Consider the following 20339-nt stretch of genomic DNA (forward strand, 5'->3'; position numbering starts at 1 on the left):
TGGCAGTGCCCCACGTAGACCTTGCACACTCTTCCTCAAAAACCTTCAATAGCTCCCAGTGCCAGCTGAGGCAAGCTGCTCAGCTTGGCGACCAAGGCCCCCGTCAGGCTCACGGCTCTCTTCAGCTTCATCTCTCACATCCCAGAGGCTTCCTGGTGCCCTGGTGCCTTTGCTCACACAGGTGCCTTTGCCTGGAGTGCTTCCCCTGCTCTGCTTCTTAAAGCCCCCCTCCCATCTCAGCGGGCCCTCAGCTCACATGCTGGATCATCTGGGTCAGAGTTAGCGTGACTCCTCCGGGCACCCACAGCAGGCTGCCCGCCAACCTCCCGTGGCCTCATCGCCACCCGCCTTGAAACCTGGTCATTCACATATCACCCCCATCACCCTGTGGTCTTACCTGTCTCTACACCCAAAGAGCCTGGCACACAGTAGGCACCCCAAAACACGTCGGAATGGGATTGGCCGTGTCCCCTGGGAGTCTCCAAGGCCAGGCCTCCCCCTGAATTACAGGGTCTTGGAGCCTTGGGACCTGCCCGTCTCTGTCCTTCTGGCCTCAGAGGGGCACAGACACACCCCACCACAGCCCCGGAGCCCTCTCTTCCGGGCCCCCCTGAGGAAGCAGACAGGAATAGCAAGGCCTGTTCTCAGCCCAATTCTAGTAATCCAGAGCTGGGGTTGGGGCTGGGCTTTGGAAGCACGTGGTCTGGGTTCAAATTCTGATGCCATTGCTCCCTGGTTGTGCCATCCTGGCCGGTTCCCTTGCCCCCTCTGAACCTCAGCTTCCTCATCTGTGGAATGGAGCTGACTGGGAAGAGAGGCGGGGAAGATGAACTGGGAGAATGTTGGTGGGGCGACGAGGCCTGTGCTTGGCTGAGGAAACACTGGACTACGGTTACTCCCTTGTTATTTACCTATTTATCATTTTTGGGGAAAACTGCCTTGCAGCCTGAGTGTTGAAAGCAGAAGGGGCTCTTGGCTGGGAGCTGTGACCCCTGGACGCTGCCCCTCCGGTGGCCTCTTCCGCCCCGTCACCGGGACGCCCCCAGGCTGTTGGGCGACGTGGCCCTTCACCCCGTGTGCCTGACTGTGTGCACGTTTTAACACTTTTAACTTGATATTTTACTCTTTCTGCTTGTGAATTATTAAAGCGAAATCACATAGAACAACCGATTAAAGGGGGAAAGCTAAATATTTTAGGTGTTACGATTGTTCTTAATGTAGATCCTCTAACTTTGGGCCTTAGGGCATTTTTAAAACTGTTCTTAGAAATATATTAACAATTCCCATGACCTTTTGGTGTTTGGCGACATTTTTGTTTGCCTCTTGACTCTGTCTTCCCCTTCACCCTGTCCCTGTGAGCCAGGGAGGCCACCATTTGGAGGCTGCGAAGACTAGAAATCAAGGGGCCTAGCCAGAGTGGCTGTGTTGCAACTCCAGGGGGCGCCATTCGCACCGTGGCCTGCTCTGCCCTGCTTAGGGCCGGGACACAGCCTAAGCCTCCTCAGGCCCAACAACAGCCACACAGTGCCTCAGACCCCGGCTCAACAAGGGCATGGTGGCTGGTAACCTTTTTCAAAAGGCAAAGTGAGACGGTAGTTACAGAAATGACCGTGAGTGTCACCGTAAGTTTGCTGTTTGGACCACTCTGGACCCCCCTGGAACACACCCATGTGTCCTTCAGAGACAGCGCAGGTGTCACGTTCACTGAGAACCTTCTCTAAGGCATCTCAGCCTCTCTTCTCCCAAGAGAGCCTCACTCCCTCCTCTGTCATCCTTCCTCTATCTGCAACTGTGGAAACAACAGAAGCTGGTACAGCACTTGGTGAGCACTTACTGTGTACCAGGCACTGCAGAGCATACATATTGTGCCTACTATTTATCTCACCACTCCTCAGAACCGTGTGAGGTTGTTATTCTTTTCCCTCGTGTTACAGATACAGGGAAACTGAGGGCCGGAGAGGTAAAGTGATTTCCTCCTGGTCACACAGCTTGAACTGGAGTCTGAATTTAGATGACTCCAAAACCCAGTTCCCACTCCAAACCAGCATGGCGCCTCCCTCCTGTGCCTCCATCACCTACCCTGGAGGGATTATTTCCATACTCCCAGGCCTTGAGCAAACTCCTGATGGCAGGGCCTGCGACTTACGGGTAGGGTCACCTTATACTGCACCAAGCCTGGCATATCATTGGTGCTCATCGTATGCTTGCTGAACTGAGCTCCCTAAAAATGACAGGGGCATAACGTCTGAGATCAACTTTAAAATCTTTCAGCATAGACAAAGATAAAAGAAAAAGGAAAGAGATGTAGCCAGTCTTAGCCAAATCTTGATAAACTGCTGAATCAGGGTGAAGGTAGAGGAGTGTTCACTGTACATTCTTTCTGCTTCTTACATGCTTAACAATTTTTATAATTAAAAAAACAACTTGATGGGGGTGGGTAGAGAGGCCCCAAGCCCAGCTGGCCCTCCTCAGGGCTCAGAGCCGGTGGGCACTCACCTTTTGATGGCTTTGTAGCAAATGATGGCAAGCACGGTGAGAAAGACCAGGGAGGCACAGCATACCGCGATGATGATCACCAGCCCCGACCACCAGCTCTCCTCAGCGGGGCACGAGGTAGAGTTGGGAGCTGAAAAAGACAGGAGCGGCCTGAGTCTCCCCTGGATGGGTAGATCCCAGCCGGTGTCAGAGATGGACCATCATGGCTGACACCAAGGGTGGCCTCTCCGCCATCCATCGTCCAGATAAAGGCTCTCTGACCTGTCCTGCTGTCCCTACCCCCACCCTGGCAGCAGGTGACATCATGGCTGGCCCCCAGCCAGGCGGCGAGCTCTGAGCAGGGGTTAAGCGCCGCGCCCGGGGCCATCCATCCTCCCTTGGCATGAGCTAACTGACAGCGGGGTCAGGTTTAATTTCTCATGAAAAATAACAGAACCTCTTACTCTCTCAGTTGAGGCATTAGATCCGCTTCCCCTGAAGGTGGGGGTGGGGAGCAGGGCTCACGGGCACACTGGGGCAGGAAAGAGAGAAAGGCAGGCGCATCAGTGTCAGTTCTCGAGCTAATTTCTTGCGAGGGGCAAGCTGTCTCCCTTCTTGGATTTGGCCCATGGTGGGTACCTGCAGCCGCCTCAGTTTGCACGGGGTGGCCAAAATTTGGAAAGGTCTGTCATTGACAAAGCATCTGACACTGGGTGCCACGGGTCCCCTTGTTGTGACTCAATCCACGGGGTCCTTAGGGTGAACCTCTTCTCCCCCTTGGCACGGGCTGTGTGGGGTGGACCTGAAGCACAGGTGTAGACTCACAGCAAAGCCAGTTCATCCTTCTCCGAGAAAAGCAGAGACATTGAGCAGCCTCAGCCCGGAGGCTCTGGGGAGACCCTGACACAACTGGAAAGAAGTGCTGGGAATTCCAAAAGGAATGGGAGAGGAGAGAGGGAGGGAGGGAAAGAGAGAGGGAAGAAGGGAGAGGAAGAGGGAGGGGAAGAGAGAGAGATGGTGGTTAGGATGGAGGGAAGGAGGGAGAGAGGGATGGATGGATGGATGGACGGACAGACAGACAGATACTACTAGCTTTGGGCAGGTCTTCAAGACATGTGAATATGTACAAAAGAATCAAAACTGTGCCCCAGATTCTGTGTCCGCTTAATAATAGGCACCTTGAGGGGTGCAACAGTATGTAGGGAATAAATGGATGATTTCCCAAAGGACATCATGGATGCTTCATCATTATTATTATTATTTTTTTTGTGAGGAAGATCAGCCCTGAGCTAACATCCATGCCAATCCTCCTCTTTTTGCTGAGGAAGACTGGCCCTGAGCTAACATCTATTGCCAATCCTCCTCCTTTTTTTCCCCAAAGCCCCAGTAGATAGTTGTATGTCATAGTTGCACATCCTTCTAGTTGCTGTATGTGGGACGTGGCCTCAGCATGGCCGGACAAGCGATGCGTCGGTGCGCGCCCGGGATCTGAACCCGGGCTGCCAGTAGCGGAGCGCGCGCACTTAACCGCTAAGCCACGGGGCCGGCCCCGCTTCATCATTATTATTGTTGTTATAGTTGTTATAATCATCAAGGTGTAATTTACATATAGTGAAATGCACCATCTTAAGTGTACTGTCTGATCAACTTTGACAAATGTGTACCCCAGTGTAAGCCACACCTCTACCATGACATAGACTATTTCCATCACCCCAGAAAGTTCCCCTGTGCCTGCTTCTAGTCAGTCCCCACCCTGCAGGCAACTACCATTCTGCTTTCTAAAATCATAGATTAGATTTGCTTGTCCTTGAAATTCATATAAATGGAATCATGCAGTGTGTATTTTTTTTTTTTTGCTTCCTTTATTTAGCAAAGTGTTTTTGAGATTCATCCACATTGTTGCATACTTCAGTGGTTCCTTCCTTATTACTGCTGAGTGATATTCCCTTCTATGAACACACCACAATTTGTTCATCCATTCACCTGTTGTTGGACACCTAGGCTGTTTCCAGGTTTTGACACATTCGTTCTACATTAGAAAGGACCAGTGAATGCTGGAGCTGGAGGAAGCCTAGGAGGGGTCATTTCAGAAAAGAGAATCAATACTGAGGTTCAGGATCAAGAACAGCTTTCCCAGGGCCACGGTTGGGACCCGATCTTTGGGCTGCAGGCCAGATCTGCCCCTACCTGCACTTCCTTCCCACTGGGCCCGGCCAGGACTTCTTTCCAGATGTGATAGGACAGCTTACCACGTGGGCTGACTGATGGTTCATATTCGAGAAGACAGCATCATGAAGGTGCTCATTCACTCATTCATTCATTCATTCATTCGTTCATTCATCCACAAACATTTAATGAGCATCCTCTGTGCCTGGCACTGTGCTAAAGGCTGGGAGTAGGAAGATGAATTACATGTAAATCATGCCCTCACCAGGTCTGGTGCCAGCTGCCCATGGATCATTACAAAGCTGGCCAAGACCTGATCACCCTGCTCAGGGAACCAGCAGTCTTCAAGAGGGGAAGAGACGTGCTTGAGTTGTTAAAGTGCAAGGTGAAGTTCATAGTGGCAGAGGAGAGGAAGCCACTCGGTGCTCAGGCTCAAGGGGGAGGCGATACCTGTGAGCGGCAGGTCAGATGGGGGAGGCTGAGGCAACCAGAGTGTAAGGTCCCAGGCGTGAGGCTGCGGGAGCTCTGTCCCCTGTCACTACCCCCTTGCTCCCGGCCAAGACTCTGCAAACACGACAGAAAGGCAGGAGCTGTCATGACATCTCAGGGGTCGCAACACCCTCTCTCCTGAGACTCAGCGAGGCTTTGTCTGCTGGATTCATTAGACACTCCTGACGCCTGTGAAGATGATGAGAATGGCAACCAGAGAGAGCGATCTAGAGCTCCTGGGCTCAGTTTTGCTTGATCAAGGGAACTGTTCTCTTTGCAGTCAAGAAATGCATCATTAACAGCTTATATTCGGGACTTCTGCTTCCAGCCAAGATGGAGTAACAGGGGCCAGATTTGTACTGCCCCCCAAACATCCAAAAAACATACCAAATCTACAAAAAAATGGTTTTAAAAGCAGTGGACATCAGGCAACAAGAGGCAGTGATCCCTGAGAGCCGAGAACACAAAGGAGGTGAGTTCCACAGCCGCCCCAGCTTACTGCCTGGAGAGGCTTTCTACACAGCCGTCAGGGAAGGGAGATGCCAGCATGACCCAGCTGATTGGGTAAGTTGGGGAGATGGAGAGGGGAGTCCAGGGAGTGAACGAAACAGATGAGGTCTCCCCAAGGAAACTTCCAGAAGAGTGGAGGAAGCCCACAGCACACAGTAAATCCACCAACGAATATATAATTACACATCGTGGCAAGTGCTAGGAAAGAAATGGAAAAGAGCTCAAGATGCCCCCATATCTTGTGGAAAAATGTCTGGAAAAGAAGCATTTGGTGGGGGAGAGCTTCGGATGTGCCCATCTACGCGGGTATCGAGGAGGCCGAGCAGGCCAAGGAGATTCCTGTGGGCTTGTGGACCCTCCGGCCGTCCAGTGCCAAGAGGACCTGTGGCAGATCAGGCAAGCCCCCAGCTCCTCTCAGCCATGAGTGCCTTCCCTATATTCCTCACGGGGTTTCCCTGACTATCACATGAGGCCACGTTCTTGAAGGTACCAGGAGTAGCAACCATCGTTTGCTGAGCACTGACTCCAACACACACGACTAGTCACAAGGGTGCCAAGCTCATATCTATCCCCGCTTTTGCAAGTGGGGAGACAGGCCACACAGCCAGGGGCCTGGCAGGATTTGAACCCAGGTGTGCCTGTGACAGCACTCATGGCCAAATCAACACACATTGACGTACGACCTGGGAACCTGCCACTTGCAACTCCTCGTCAGAACTGCTGTGCACAGGAGATGTTTGACCGACAGGAGGGAACAGAGTGAGGGATGAATGAATCAGAAACAGCAAGTAGGGCAGAAACAGTCCCAGTTTTGCAAGATATCTTGCAGAGGTTCCTAGAAGAAGGGGTGATAGCCACGTTCTTTGTTTTAACATGATTTATCCATTGTGAGATGGAGGCTACGGATTTATCCACGGCTCGGCCTCTTGACCCTGTGTGTGGCCACCTGGAGAGGCCAGCCACTCGCTCACGTGGCTCCCTGTTTCTGGAGCGCAGCCTGAGTGCCAGGCACTGCTGGTGACACCGTGGGCGTGCAGGGGGCCTCTGGGGCACCTTCACACTTCTCTCACAACTTTCAAAGTCTTCGGTGACCCATGCCCAGGCTGCCTGAATGGTTTCCTGACGGACCCCCAGGAGCTGCACCGCGGCGACTTAATTGGCCTTAATTACTGTCAGGTGAGGAGGGGTCGCCAGCAGTTGCCCGCTCTGCTTCTTGCGGCCCAGTTCCCGCCCGTCAGGCGGACCACAACCACGCAGCGCAGGCTTGTCGAGGGCCCCCTGAGCTGTCGAGACCGGTCTCCTTCAAGGGGATGTCCGTGAATGGCTTCCCAAACCACAGCCTTTGCTGCGGAGGCTGCAGTCAGAAGCGAGCCTGGGCTTCGGGACATGGCCTGGGGCTCGCATCTCAGGCACGGCGCCGCCGGGCTGGGAGCAAGGGCGGAGGGGGTCACACGGCCTCCTTAGACTGTCCTCCAAGGGACAGTCTCAGGGCATAGTTGGCCCTTAGGGTATGTGGGTCCCTTGCTGTACCACTCCCTCCCGCCCACATGAAGGGTCTTGAGGACGCTGGCCAGCATGTCTAGAAAGAGGGCACTCACATGGGACTCAGGGCACATGGTAAGTGACGAAGTGTTTCAGAGGATTGAAGGGCATTTACAAGCATGTCTACTCTTGTCTTGTCCTAGCCTGCTCACCTCAAATACCCATCGGTTTTATGTGGCTCACAAGGACGGCGAGGGGTCCAGGAGCTCTGCTAAAACACTTGTGTGGTGGCAGAAGCTGTTTCACAGACTGTTTAGACAAAAGAGGAGACTAAGGCTCGGAGGAGGGGAGGAGCCTGCCTGAGGTCACACTGGGAGCACAGCCTGGTCCTCACGTCTCTCCGTCCTGCCCCAAAGTACCACGAAGGACACGGGTTCTCAGAAGTCCCTTCATGGGCTGACGGCCCTTTCCCTTTCACTGCCTCCGTGTCCCCAGCCCCACCTCTGTTGGGCTGCTTGACACAGACCCAAGGTCCACGGAAGAGGAGGGGTGTGGGAGCAGGGCCCACCACCTCCTCCCTCTCACGCCCCACCCCCACACAGAGCCCATTGTCTCCTGAACACAAGGGACCGACTCAGGCCAGCTGCTGTCCATTCACGGCACAGGGCATCCACGGGGAGGCCTGTGCCAGGGCGTCCACCGTCCCACGTGGGCCAGCTCGGGTGTGGGGCGGCTCAGTCATTGTCTACCTCGAAGGTGCCAGAGTGTGTGGCTGGACTTTAAACCACAAATACGGGATCAGACCTGGGCGCTTTATGCAAATCTCTGAGATAAGCCCCCGTTTCTAGAGGAAAGAAGTCTCTTCCGAAGCTGCTTTGGTGAAAACAGTCAGCATCTGCACCTCGGCTCGGGAGGGGCCCTCCCACCGCTCTCTGCCAACAGGAATCTGGCTTAGGCTGTGGGTACAGCACATCAAGACCCTGTCTTTCCTAAGTCTTCCCGATTCCTCCCCAGACCAGAGGTTCCCACAGCAGGAAGCCCCTGGCTGCGCAAGGACAGGAGGCAGAAGGCAGGAATTCCTTGCCCACACTTAGAAAGATAGGAGGCCGAGCTCCTGGGGGGAAGTACTTGCCTTTTCCAGAAGCAAGGGGCACTGCCTTCTCCACTCTGCAGGAGAGAAGCAGGTCGTGGACACTGCAGCCTAAATGGGGGTCCCTGGCCTCTGGCCCAGGGTCGGCAGAGGGCTGTGTGCCAGGGAGGCAGTGCCGTGCTCAGCCTGCTTTGGGGTGATCTGCTCTTGTCCCCCACCCATCCCATAGCCTTTTTTTTTTTTGTGAAGATCAGCCCTGAGCTAACATCCATGCCAATCCTCTTTTTTTTTTTTGCAGAGGAAGACTGGCCCTGAGCTAACATCTGTGCCCATCTTCCTCCACTTTATGTGGGACGCCACCACAGCATGGCCTGACAAGCGGTGCGCTGGTGCATGCCCAGGATCCGAACCCGGGTCGCCAGCAGCAGAGCGCGCGCACTTAGCTGATACGCCACGGGGCCAGTCCCCATCCCACAGTCTTACTGGAAGTCTCCCACTGCTTCCCACACCTGGTCCAGGAGCCCCCTTCCCGCTCCAGTCGGCGGGGCTGCGGTGGGCTGTGGTGGGCTGCCGCGGCTGAGTGTTCCCAGCTTTCACCCACTGTGGACAGAAACTGTTGGTCCCTGGAAGCCTTGGCCAGCCTCTTGCCAGGGTTCTGCCAGAGACAGACCTTAGTGTGCCACCAGGACTGTCTCGGGGCTCCAGAAGGGCTGCAACCACAAAGGCTGACCAGGCTGGCTACCTTGCTGGGCTTCACAGGGACAGCTGCCCCAGGCCCCTGGTCATACCCTCACTGCTGAGCGAGTGGCCCTCAAACATCTTCTCTGCCCTCGGCTTCTTCTCAGCAACTGCCCCGTGTGTGCAGCATCCATTGGTGGGCTGCTGCCTCCCGCCCTGCCCTCCCCACCAGGAGCAATGCCCACCCCCCAGGCTCAGACCCCAGCCTCAGGCAGCACTCCCTCTGCTCCACAGCTAGGCCATCAGCGGCCAAATCCTGTGGCTGCGCCCCCCGACCTCCTCCCCTCCTGCCCTTCCTCTCACCCCGGCCGCCTCTCCCGACTCCAGGCCTGCGCTGGCTCGTGCCTGGTTATCACTGTGGCCCAGCCCCTCCTCCGGGGACTCTCCCCCAGTCAGCACAGTGATTATCCACATGGCTTTGAGTCAGAAGGACCTGGAGTTAAATTCTAGATTCCGACCGTGGGAAAATCATTCAATCTTTTAGATTTAATCTCAGTTTCTTTCACTGTAAATTGGGGGAAAGCAACAGAACCTTCTCGATGGGGCTGGTGCAAGGATTAAATGAGATATGCAATCAGAGAGGTGGCAGCAGATGCCCTTGTGCCGCCCACTGCCTCCTTCCCCTTCTCCCTAGCAGAGCCCCGATTCTCTCCTGTGGCCCCCACTCTGCACAGGCTTTGGGGAGGTGGGCCCAGCCCGGGAGGTGGGTTTTCAGTGGTCTCAGCCAGGCCTGGTTTTTCCACTCCCTCTGCCCCTAATTGGTTCAGAGATGGCATGTCATGCAGGTCTGGACAATGACACAGGAGGAAAAGTCTGTGGGGGGCTTCTGGATGGGTCTCCCAGCTGTTAAGTGAGTGGCACAGAAACAGGGAGGCCCCTTTTCTTCATGGACACTGCTGTGTCCTTCTTTACCCCAAAACAGGACAGCTGATGGGGGCTGAGGGTGCTGGGATGCAGGGTGTGAGGATAGCAACGTGAAGTGGGGCGGCCAGGGTCAGCCTTGAGGGGTGACATTTGAGCAAAGACCGGGATGTGGTGAGGGATTCATCACGCAGGTACCTGGAGGAAGAGGTAAAGCAAAGGCCCTGAGGTCAGCGTGGGCCTGGCATATCTAAGGAGCAGCAAGGCGGCCAGTGTGGCCGGTATGATGTGGGCAAGGGGAGGACAGAGGAGATGAGATGGCTCAGGGCCTGGAGGCCATGAGAAGGATGTGGGCTTTTACACTGAGAAATGAGGTGCCATTGGAGGGTCTGGAGAGAGGAGTGGTGCGGTCTGACTTACACGTCGGCTCAATCACCCTGTGTTTAGAGTAGACTGTGTGTGTGTGTGTGTGTGTGTGTGTGTGTGTGTGTGTGTGTGTGTGTCAGGTGGGGGAGGGTGGGAAGCTGGGAGGATATTGCCAATAGCCCAGGAGAGAGATGGCGGCGGCTCACATGGGGGTCAGCAGTGGAGGTGGTGAGAAAAGGCAGAGTCTGGGTCTGTTTGGAAGGTAGAGTTCATGAAGGCTCGGATGGGTGTGAGAGACAGAGAAGAGCTAAGGATGATGGGGAGGATTGGGGGCTGAGCAAGCGGAAGGATGGAGCTGCCATCAAGGGATGGGGAAGACTGGGGCAGGGCGGGTTTGCGGGGTGCGGAGGTCAGGAATCAAGTCTGAAATTCCCATCACACACCTGAGGGAGATGGCGAGCAGGCAGCTGGATCTAGATTCTGAGTTCAGAAGCAAGGGCTCGGCTGGAGGCATAAACTTGGGAGTTGTCAGCACCCAGCCCCGAGATGGGATGAGATCATCAAGTGAGGGCGCGTAGATGGAGCAGAGGAGAGGGGCAAGGCCTGAGCCCTGGGGCACCTCCGAGTGGAGAGGCCAAGGAGCAGAGGAGGAGGCAGCAAAGGGGGCTGGGAGGAGAGGCCAAGGTGGTATGGAGTCCTATGGGCGAGTCAGGGAAGGACGTCGAGGATCAGGAGGAGGTCAGCTGTGTCCACTGCAGCTGACGGGTAAGCGCGATGAGGCTGAGAACCGACCACTGCGTGGAGCGACATGGCGGTCACCGTTAACCGTCACAGAGGTGGTTTTGGTGAGTGGTGGAGGAAGGAAGACTGATTGGGGCCGGCTAAGAGAGATTGTGGGGAGAGGAAATGGAAACAGCGAGTACGCACAGCTCATTGGTGGAGTCTTGTTGCAAAGGGGAGCGACAACATGGAGTCATAGCTGGGGGGGAAGTGGTGGCAAGAGAAGGATTTTAAGATGGGAGATGGAGTGTGTGTGTGTGTGCACGTGTGTGTGTGTGAGAGAGACCCAGGAGAGGGGGATGGGCCCCGTGCACAGGTGGGGAGAGCAGTGATGTGTAAGGAAGGTGAGCAGAGAGCACGAGGGTAGGTGACGGGATGGAAGTCGGTGGAAGCTTTCTTCGGATTGTGTCAGTTGTCTCAGTGCAGAGGGAAGCACAGTCGGCAGCTGAGAGTGAGGATGGGGGTGTTTGGGGGAGCAGAGAGGGTGTGAACTGGTGTTCTAGGAGGGCGGGAGAGTGAATGGACTGGGGACAGGAGGAGCTTGAAGGGCCAGTGAGGATCAAGTTACGAACTTAAAGCGAGTCCACTTCAAGGTTGGCCGTTTGCCCTGCCACCTTCAGCTGCGGGGGCCGCCGTAGGGCAGGCCGACTGTGCCCAGCATGTGTGATGAAGTGGGTGGAGGGCGAGGGGGTCGCGGGCACCCTGGGAGTGAAGATAGGCTGGACCAGAGGAGGAAGCAGTTAGGTGAAGGTGCCGACTCCACTGGGGCCCCTGCCACTGGGGTGGATGTGGGATTTGAACCCAGAGATCTAGCTCCACGGCCAACCTGTAACTGCTACACGGACGAAAAACAAGCAAGCCCATCCAGGTGACACGACAAACTGTGGAAAGAGGCGCTTTGGGAAAATGAGCAAGAGAGACATGAGAGGGAACGATGCCGTGTGCGGAAAGGGGAGATTGGTGTCGCCCTCGCCATCAGGGAAGCCTCTTGGAGGAGGTGACATTTAGGCTGAGCCCTACAGGGTGGGGGAGAGGGGGCAGCCCTATGAAAAGGTCCTATCTGGGTTGGCCTGGGCCAGCAAGGGAAGGAACAGGGGGCAGCGGGCACCCCAGGCCTCTCTGCTCCCCTGCTGGTACCCTGAGACCTGTCCACTGAAGCCCTGGTGAGGGGCTCCGGGCCCTTCTCTCTGTGACTCCCAGCCTGCTGCCCAGGCTCCATGACACGCTCACTCCTCTAGTTTATTTATTTCTGCCAGGTGTCCTGGGCACGGAGCCCAGCGTGGTGGCAGTGTGGCTGCTTATCATCAAGGACACTGTTCTCAGGCCCAGCTCCTGAGCAGGGCATTTAAAAAAAGCCCAATACATTATTATTAATTGTCTCCATCAATCCTGTGCCTAATTAGGAAAGGAAAATTATGACTCGGGTTTAAATCTCTATGGCAGCCCTGACTTTTTCCCGATGCAAGGGAGAGATCTGGGTGAGGCTGGGGCAGGAGCCGAGAACAGCAGGCCACTGCCTGGTGTCATTAATTACGCTTCTGGTGGCGACTGCAGAACACATCTCCCCTTGTTCTTCGCCCAAACAGCCCTCTTTGTGAGGTTCCTTAAGGCCAGGACTTTTTACTCCACGGCACTATTCTCTGAGCAGCTGCAGTCCACCCTTTCTCTGTTCCTCGCTCTGGGGACCCTCCCCAGATCTACCAAGCCTTCTGTTCCCACCCAGGGCTGCAGATGCACTGCTGTCCGGAAGGTCGGCACTCGCCAGCTTTAGAACAGCACAGCTCTGTCGAAAAGTGATGAGATGGTGCCACATCGGGGAAGCCCTGGGTGACCCCTTGAGCCCACCCTCCGTGCCCTGATCCTCATCATTCAAGTGCTAATTGAGTCACTCTGCTAAGAGCCTACTATGTGCCACGCACTGTGCTAGGTGCTGGGGATGTGATGGTCGGCAAAACAGACAGGGATCCTGCCCTTGTGACACTTAGACTCTGCTGGAGAATGGACACTAATTCAGTCATCACCAGGTAAATGCGTACTGTGATTCCTGCCTCACTGAGACACTTAACTGTGCACGGGCCTTAGGTACAAACAATAGAAAACTATAAAACAAAAAGTAAGAATGCCCTGCACACGGTCAGCCAGCATTATTGACTGAAAATAATGAGCTCCTCTTTGTTTGTGAGAGGCTGATGACCTTGGGACGGGAAAATGCTCTCGACGGTGTATGTTAAATGCCCAGCAGAGCCCCAGCACCTAGGTGATACTCCAAAGATGTTGGATCACTTTCTCCCCTTCCAGAAGGCACTTAGCATATGATGGGGCCTCATGAATGCCTCCTCAGGTAGAATCTGCTGTCTAAACAGCTGTAATTATCTCGTAGCAGGGTTCAGTATCAACTCAGACCAGTGGTTGACAAACTCTGTCCTACAGGCCAAATCCGGCCCAGCACCTGTTTTTGTAAATAAAGTTTTATTGGAACACAAACATGCTTATTTGCTTACATACTGTCACGGATGCTTTCTTGCTACATCAGCCGACTTGAGTAGCTGCAACAGAGACTGCATGGCCCACAAAGAAAATGTTTATCTATCCTACCCAACTTGGGTGGTCTTCACCTGAGATTCTTAGACAAGCTTAAGAGAGCAGCCTGAGAGTACCCTGAAATTATACCCCAAACTTGCATTATTCCACTCTTTCTGTTTTATTTTTAGAAAGGCCCAAATGTCACACCAACATCCTGGTGGGAGGTCTCTAGGCACGTGGCACAGGGCGCTGTCCTGTCTGGGAGTTCTAATAGTGACAATGTGGCGAGACAGCAAAAGCTCAGGTCTGTCTGTCCACACCACACCTGCTAAGTGACCCTAGACAGAGCACTGAAATTTACAAGCTCCTCATCAGTCGACAAGATGACAGGATGACGACTCCCTGGAAGGTTGGTGGGGAGGATCTACGGTGGTGATGTGCCAGTTATGGTCCTAGGGCCCTGCTGCAGGGGCAATCCATAAAGGGCAGAGTTACCACAGTAATGAGTTTGGTGGTTCTCCCAAAGGCAGGTCTAGGGCCCGTGAGTAGAGGCAATGGGATTTGGGCATATTTCGGACTGGCATCCCCAGGAACTGCCCACACTCTCTAACTGTCCGACAGTGGAACAAGCTGATTCCCAAGGCAGGGACAGCCTGCCACTTTGGTGCCAGGCTCCAAGACTCTTTCTGGCTCCCAATCTGATGAAAGGCTTACCCTCAGCTTAGCAGTGGCGCAGACAGCTCTGTTCCATTTCTCCTCTGGTGGTTTTAAGCACAAAGAGAGCCACAGGCCCCTCTCCCTCCCACCGGCCCCTCTGGGTACCTCCTGGAGTCTTCCTGTTTGTTTGGCATTCGGACCTCAGCTGCCACGGCCACCCTGCCCAGTCTTGGCATGGAGGTGCATGCTATAAGGCGGGAGCTGTTGCCCACCTGCAGGTGGGGTGCCGGGGACATGCAGCTGCCCCCTGACTCCCCGGGCACCTGCAGCCCTTCTTGGGAAGACTGCCCTGGGGCTGCTGGAGCAGCTGAGCACGAGGTGGAGAGCCTGGGATTTACTGCTCCACACCCCAGAGTCCTGACCAGTGACCGACAGGTGCCGAGTGGGACAGTCCAGGCCCTGCCGCCGGCTGAGGACAAGGGGGGAGCGTAACTAACTCCCCAGAGGCCCCCCGCGGGAGCAGGCTCAGGGGACTCTCACTTGGCTTCGTACCCCTTCCTGTCCCACCTCCTCCATGGCCTTCCAGTCCCCTCTGGGAACACGTCCTTTAAGAATCCTTGTCTTTAGCTCTGAGGACAGGTTCCGTGTAAGGAACCCCAGACACGAGGTCACCACGATGCTGAAAAATCCTGGCCTGCCTTCAAAAGCATCAAACACAGATGAAATTGCATCCCAACAGGATTCATGGGAGCTTTCTGTGTTCTGGATGATGCCTTCCCAGAGCCACCCTTTGCTAGTTCTCTGGACTGAGCCTGAGTTCTGTTTAAAAGGTGGGTTGGGTTAAGCTAAGAATGATTTTTATCCAGCTTGGGACCACAAAGGGACAGACTGTGACACAGCTGAGAAAAATCACTGCTGCTCAGCTGGTCTTTGTTAAAAAAGGAAGGAACCCGAAACGTCTGTGGCTTTGGGACAAAACCATAGTATTAAGGAGAAAAAAAACCCATACTGATGGTCCATGGCTGCACTCAGACATAGTAGCCGCTAGCCACATGTGACTACTTAAATTCAAATTAAATTAAATTAAATTAAAAATTCAGTTCCCCAGTTGCACTAGCCATATTTTAAGCGCTCACGAGCCACATGTAGCTAATGGGTACCATACTGGACAGTGCAGATACAGATCGTTGACATCATCGCAGAGAGTTTATTGGATGGCACTGGTCCAGGGTGATGAGAGGTGAGGCGTTCTGCTTCGCTTTCCAGAAGGGCAGCCAAGAGTAGTTTTCGTACCCATGGAAAGCAAAATAAGATAGCCACATATATGCCAACAGTGCTATTTTCAAAGCACTTCTTTCTTAGATTCTTTTATTTTATTCTCATAGCCCCTCCCCTCAAAATAGGCAAGGCAGGAATTATTAGTAAGGAATTTCCTTACCGTTTTATAGGTAAGGAAACTGAGCGTTCTCAAGCACCAAAGAGGCAAAGTCACAGAGCTGCTAGTAACATGATAGAGTCGGAGCTTCTGAGCTGTAAGGCTTCTGATACGCCGCGGGGGTGTTCCAAGACAAGGAGCACAGCGGTGGGGAGACCCAGCAGCTCAGCTCTTGGATGATCCCGAAGTGTGCCGGGCATATTCTAACACCCACGCTTGACATACACACTCACTCTTTTAATAGCCACACGGCTTGGTGAGTGGAACACTTGTGACCCAAAAAGTGGTCACTATGTCACTGAGATAACAAAGCAGAAGGCTGCACTGTGGCTCCAGCCTCTGTGAGCTGGAGCTCACGGAGCTCTGATGAGCAACTGTGCCACTGCAGTGACTCGGGGCCAGGCCTGAGGCCCATGAGAACTCTGCTACCTACGACAACTTCTGTGACACTGGCCTGTCCGAAGGACGGGGCACGCTGACACTGGGCAGATGGTCTCGACTTGGCAACCAGCTCCTGCCTGGGAATTTCATTCTCTTTCTGGACAAACAGCTCATTCTAAAGATCAAGACCATACAACCTGGCTTCTGGTATTGCTTGGAAACCCCTGGAACTTTTGCAAGTCACTTCACCAATCTGGACCTCAAATGCCCATCTGTCAAGGAGTGGCAGCCTTGGCCTGGGTTCCTCAGCCTCGGCACTATTGACATTGTGGGCTGGATCGTTCTTTGCTGTGGGGCCGTCCGGTGCACTGTAGGATGTTTAGCAGCTTCCCCAGCCTCTACCCACTAGATGCCAGTAGCACCCTTCTCCCAACAGTGATGAGCAAATGTTTCCTGGGCAACAAAATCTCCTGGTTGAAAACCAGGGGGCTGGAAGGTCTCCAGGGCTCTTCCCCGGCTCCTAGACTTGGTGCAGAGACAGATGCCTCCAACACAGGCACAGCCAACAGCGCAGACCTGACTCGGCCTCCCAGAGTGCACCACGCCAATCTCAGCCAATGGAAGGAGTTGAGCTTGATGGCCTTCCAGAGGGAACCTAAGACTCTAAGCCAATTGCCTCCACGATGACCCCCGGCTACTCAGAGGCCGCACAGCGGAACTGCCCAGAGCAGTGTCCAAGGAGAGGCGAATGCATTACTTTCCAAGGCATCCATAATTCTCTCTGCCAAGGCGGGAGACAATGTGCCTTTGCCACCCACAGTCCAGTTCATTCTAAATCTGAGAACAAGGAGCCCATTCACTCTCTGGAGGGGCAGGGGGCAGGCCAACATCTCTTCCAGGAAACGGTGGCCTTTGGCCTCTCTGATTGCTGGCAGGGGTGACATGGAAACTTGGGAGCTGGGAAGAGGCACTGCTCACTGCCTTGTTTTTCTCTGGTGGAAGAAGGGGACACAAACTAATGGATGTTCCTCCCTGACCCGCCAGGCAGAATTTCGGGGGAAGGCCCAAGAATAGTGTTCTTCTCAAAGGCCACTGGAGACTGACCCTTGCCTAACTGGAGAGATGATATAGGCCTCGCTTGATAAATGGAAGGCAAGTGGGGCACGGCTTCTCTGATCTGTTCCGGGCAGAGCAGCTTAAAGTCGGAATGCAGGGTGCCAACCCCCACGATGTATTAAATGTCATAATGTGAACTGGGAACAAATTTTCCCTGTGTAGAAAGCTGCTACAATTGCTATCTACACAAAGTCATGGCCACCATTGCCTAGGTTCACACAAAACACCAAACCTCTGGACCGGGCCTGCCAGGCTGTTTCTGAGCCTTCACTAGTGTTCGTTTTTTTGTCATCTTCTGGCGGACGAGCAAATGCCTAAGGTTTTATAAAACTTCATGGAGGAACATGTATTTTAAAAATATTTCAGGGGCCAGCCTGGTGGCGTAGAGGTTAAGTTCGCATGCTCTGCTTCAGCGGCCCGAGTGTTCGCAGGTTCGGATCCCGGGCGCGCACCGGCGCACCACTTGTCAAGCCATGCTGTGGCGGTGTCCCATATAAAGTGGAGGAAGATGGGCGCGGATGTTAGCCCAGGGCCAGTCTTCCTCAGCAAAAAGAGGAGGATTGGCAGATGTTAGCTCAGGGGCGATCTTCCTCACACACACAAAAAATATTTCAAGGAGCTTAATAAAAATATGGCAATAACAGCAGCCCCCTTTGCTAGGCATTAGCTAAGCCACGTTGCATGCGTGCATATCATCTGATTTAAGTCTCCTGATCCACCAGGAGCCGTGGCTGTCACTGTTCCCATTTACGGAAGTGAGAACAAGCTCAGGGAGGAGAGGTCAATGGCAGAGCCAGGATTCCAGGACAGGCTGATGCCAAAGGCCATCTTCTTTCTACCACATCCTATTGCAAATCAGGCACAGACCACTGTTACTGGATTTTCATGGCAGGGTGCCTTGGTCCAGCTGGAAGAACAGATTTTAATATTGCCTGGGGACGCCATGACCTCGGACCTGTGGTTTCCTTGAAGAATGTCCCTAGCCATACTCTCAGCCTTCTCTAGCCCTTTACTGACTCCTCTTAAGGTTAGAGGGCAGGACTTACTCAACAGAAGAGTTTGTGAGAAGTGGGCGAGACCTGGGAGCACACGGTTTACTTCATGCCCACCTGGGACCCCAGGAATGATGGAAAAGGGAAATAAAATTCTCAGCAAGGGAGAAATTTGGAAGCAGCTTTTAATATCACATTCAGGATGAACTGTCCCCTTTGATTCGTTATTGTCATGAGCTCCCTGAACACACTGTTGGACGTTGAGCACCTCAAGAGCCCAGCCACTGCCACTCACTCTTTATTTTTCACGACAGCGGGTCACACATGTCACCATAATCGACTGTTCCATCATCCTCCTTTGACAGGGACATTAATGAGGCCTCAGAGGTGAGGACCGCCTCATACAGACAGAAAACTGAAGTTACCTGAAACAAACACCACGGTAGCCAAGGCCTGGGCAAAAGGCCCGCTCTGCCTCAGCCGCCTCACCTGGAAAACAGGTGGAGTCTCAAAAGCTCTCTGACGCTGAAATTTCCCAATTCTAAGGAATCTCCTGACCCATAAAATATGATCAGTAATCCTGAAAGTTCTCGAGACATCCAGAAGCTAGTCAGTGACAGGAAATAAGGGCCTAAGCGTCGCCCAGGTGTCACCCAGGGAAGTCCCTAAAACATTTTCCATGTCTAATGCTTCGTTTTCAAGTTGTGCTTGCTTACAGGAACCAAGGCAGACCAACGCCACGTGGCCAAATGGCGGAACCAGTCCAAACCAGAAAGGTCCAGGATGTCGGTGGGTGCCGTGTGTGAGAGGAAACGTGCAAATGGTGCTGTGTGCAGGAAGGGAGGATCTGCGCATGCCCCAAATGCCCCTGCCCTGAGCGAGGACGCAGAGACCCCGCCCCCTTCACATCCCCTAAGAACCCTGCTCACCTCCCCTTCAGGAGAAGGTGTTTTAGAGCCCAAGCTCTGCCTCCTCCATTCGTGGATCACTGAATAACGTTTCTGCTCTGCTATTCCCAACCCGCTCTGGTTCTCTTGGCGTGGGCGGCTCTGGGTCACCGGTCCCTTGGGACTGGGTAACACAGGTACCCAGTTCCCCTCCCCAGAGGCAGCCTCTACTGTAACCAGTTTCTGATGAATCCCTTGAGACAGCAGGTTTGTGTGCATGTGTGTATATTCCACGTGAAAGCACTTGGTATAGACTGAAGGTGTGTGTTCCCCCAAATTCATATGTTGATGGTGGTAGGAGGTGGGGCCTTTGGGGGGTGACTAGGTCATGGGGATGGAGCCTCATGAATGGGATTAATGCCCTAATAAAAGAGGCCCCAGGGAGTCCTCTCACCCCTTCCACCACGTGAGGACACAGCAAGAAGGCGCTGTCTATGAACCAGGAACGAGGTCCTCACCAGACACCAAATGTGCTGGTGCCTTGATCTTGGACTTCTAGCCTCCAGAACCGGGAGAATTACATTTCTGTTCTTTATAAGCCACCTAGTTTGTGGTATTCCATTACAGCAGCCTGAACTCACTAAGACAGCACCCCATACACACATTGGGGATGCTATCATCTGTAAGACGTAATACATAGTCTACTTACTATATTTGGCAATTGCTTTCACATCACTATGAACAGAGTTGTTTTCTTTTAAAAGAGCTGAATGGAGAGCCACTGTACGGATGCACCACAATTGATCTAACCAGTTCAGGAGAAGCTGTTTTTCAAATGCAGGACCTCAACTCTTGTCATTTCCAAATCCAAAACGTAGTTTTGTGCCAAAACTAATTTGGTAGCAAAACCTGAGCTGCGGGGAAGTGGGTTCTTTACAGTCTCGACTCATTTATTTAGTGTGATATCTGCACATTTCACTGCAGAAATATTACTGGGCCCTGGACTGCCCAGTAGTGTTACTTAATCCACACTATACACACGATTGCATTGCTAGAATTGAAGGATTCTGATTTCTGAAACACATCTAGCCCCAAGATTCCTATAAGGGACATGGAGATTTTCCAGTACGTCTGTTAGACGGAGGGGTGGTAAACCAGACATGATGGGCTCCTGTGGCCTTGGCTCCTGTCCCAAATCCACCCTGAGGCCAACTCAGCATCCCTCTTACCCCCCAGAGGCAGCCCACAGGTGGTAATGAGAAACAGGCACTTACCGGAGATTTCCTGGAGAGGCGAGGAAAGGCTCACCGAGCATGTCAGAGAACAGAAATTCACTCCATCCCTCCAGGCCCCTGTCCTTTCCACCCTAAAGTCTTCCCTGCCACCTGCAG

General features: G+C 53.6%; 1 protein-coding gene across 2 annotated transcripts in view; it reads right to left on the bottom strand.

Annotated features, from left to right (window-relative positions):
* Positions 1 to 20339, bottom strand: part of PRIMA1 (proline rich membrane anchor 1) — a 62860-nt gene that overhangs the window by 14270 nt on the left and 28251 nt on the right. For both annotated transcript variants that reach the window (XM_058567606.1, XM_058567605.1), the window contains exon 4: positions 2497 to 2626. In XM_058567606.1, the coding sequence (XP_058423589.1) occupies positions 2497 to 2626 (130 nt within the window). The remainder of the gene's footprint in view (positions 1 to 2496; positions 2627 to 20339) is intronic.

Source organism: Diceros bicornis, chromosome 24 (genome assembly GCF_020826845.1).
Source record: "Diceros bicornis minor isolate mBicDic1 chromosome 24, mDicBic1.mat.cur, whole genome shotgun sequence".
NCBI classification, from domain to species: domain Eukaryota; kingdom Metazoa; phylum Chordata; class Mammalia; order Perissodactyla; family Rhinocerotidae; genus Diceros; species Diceros bicornis.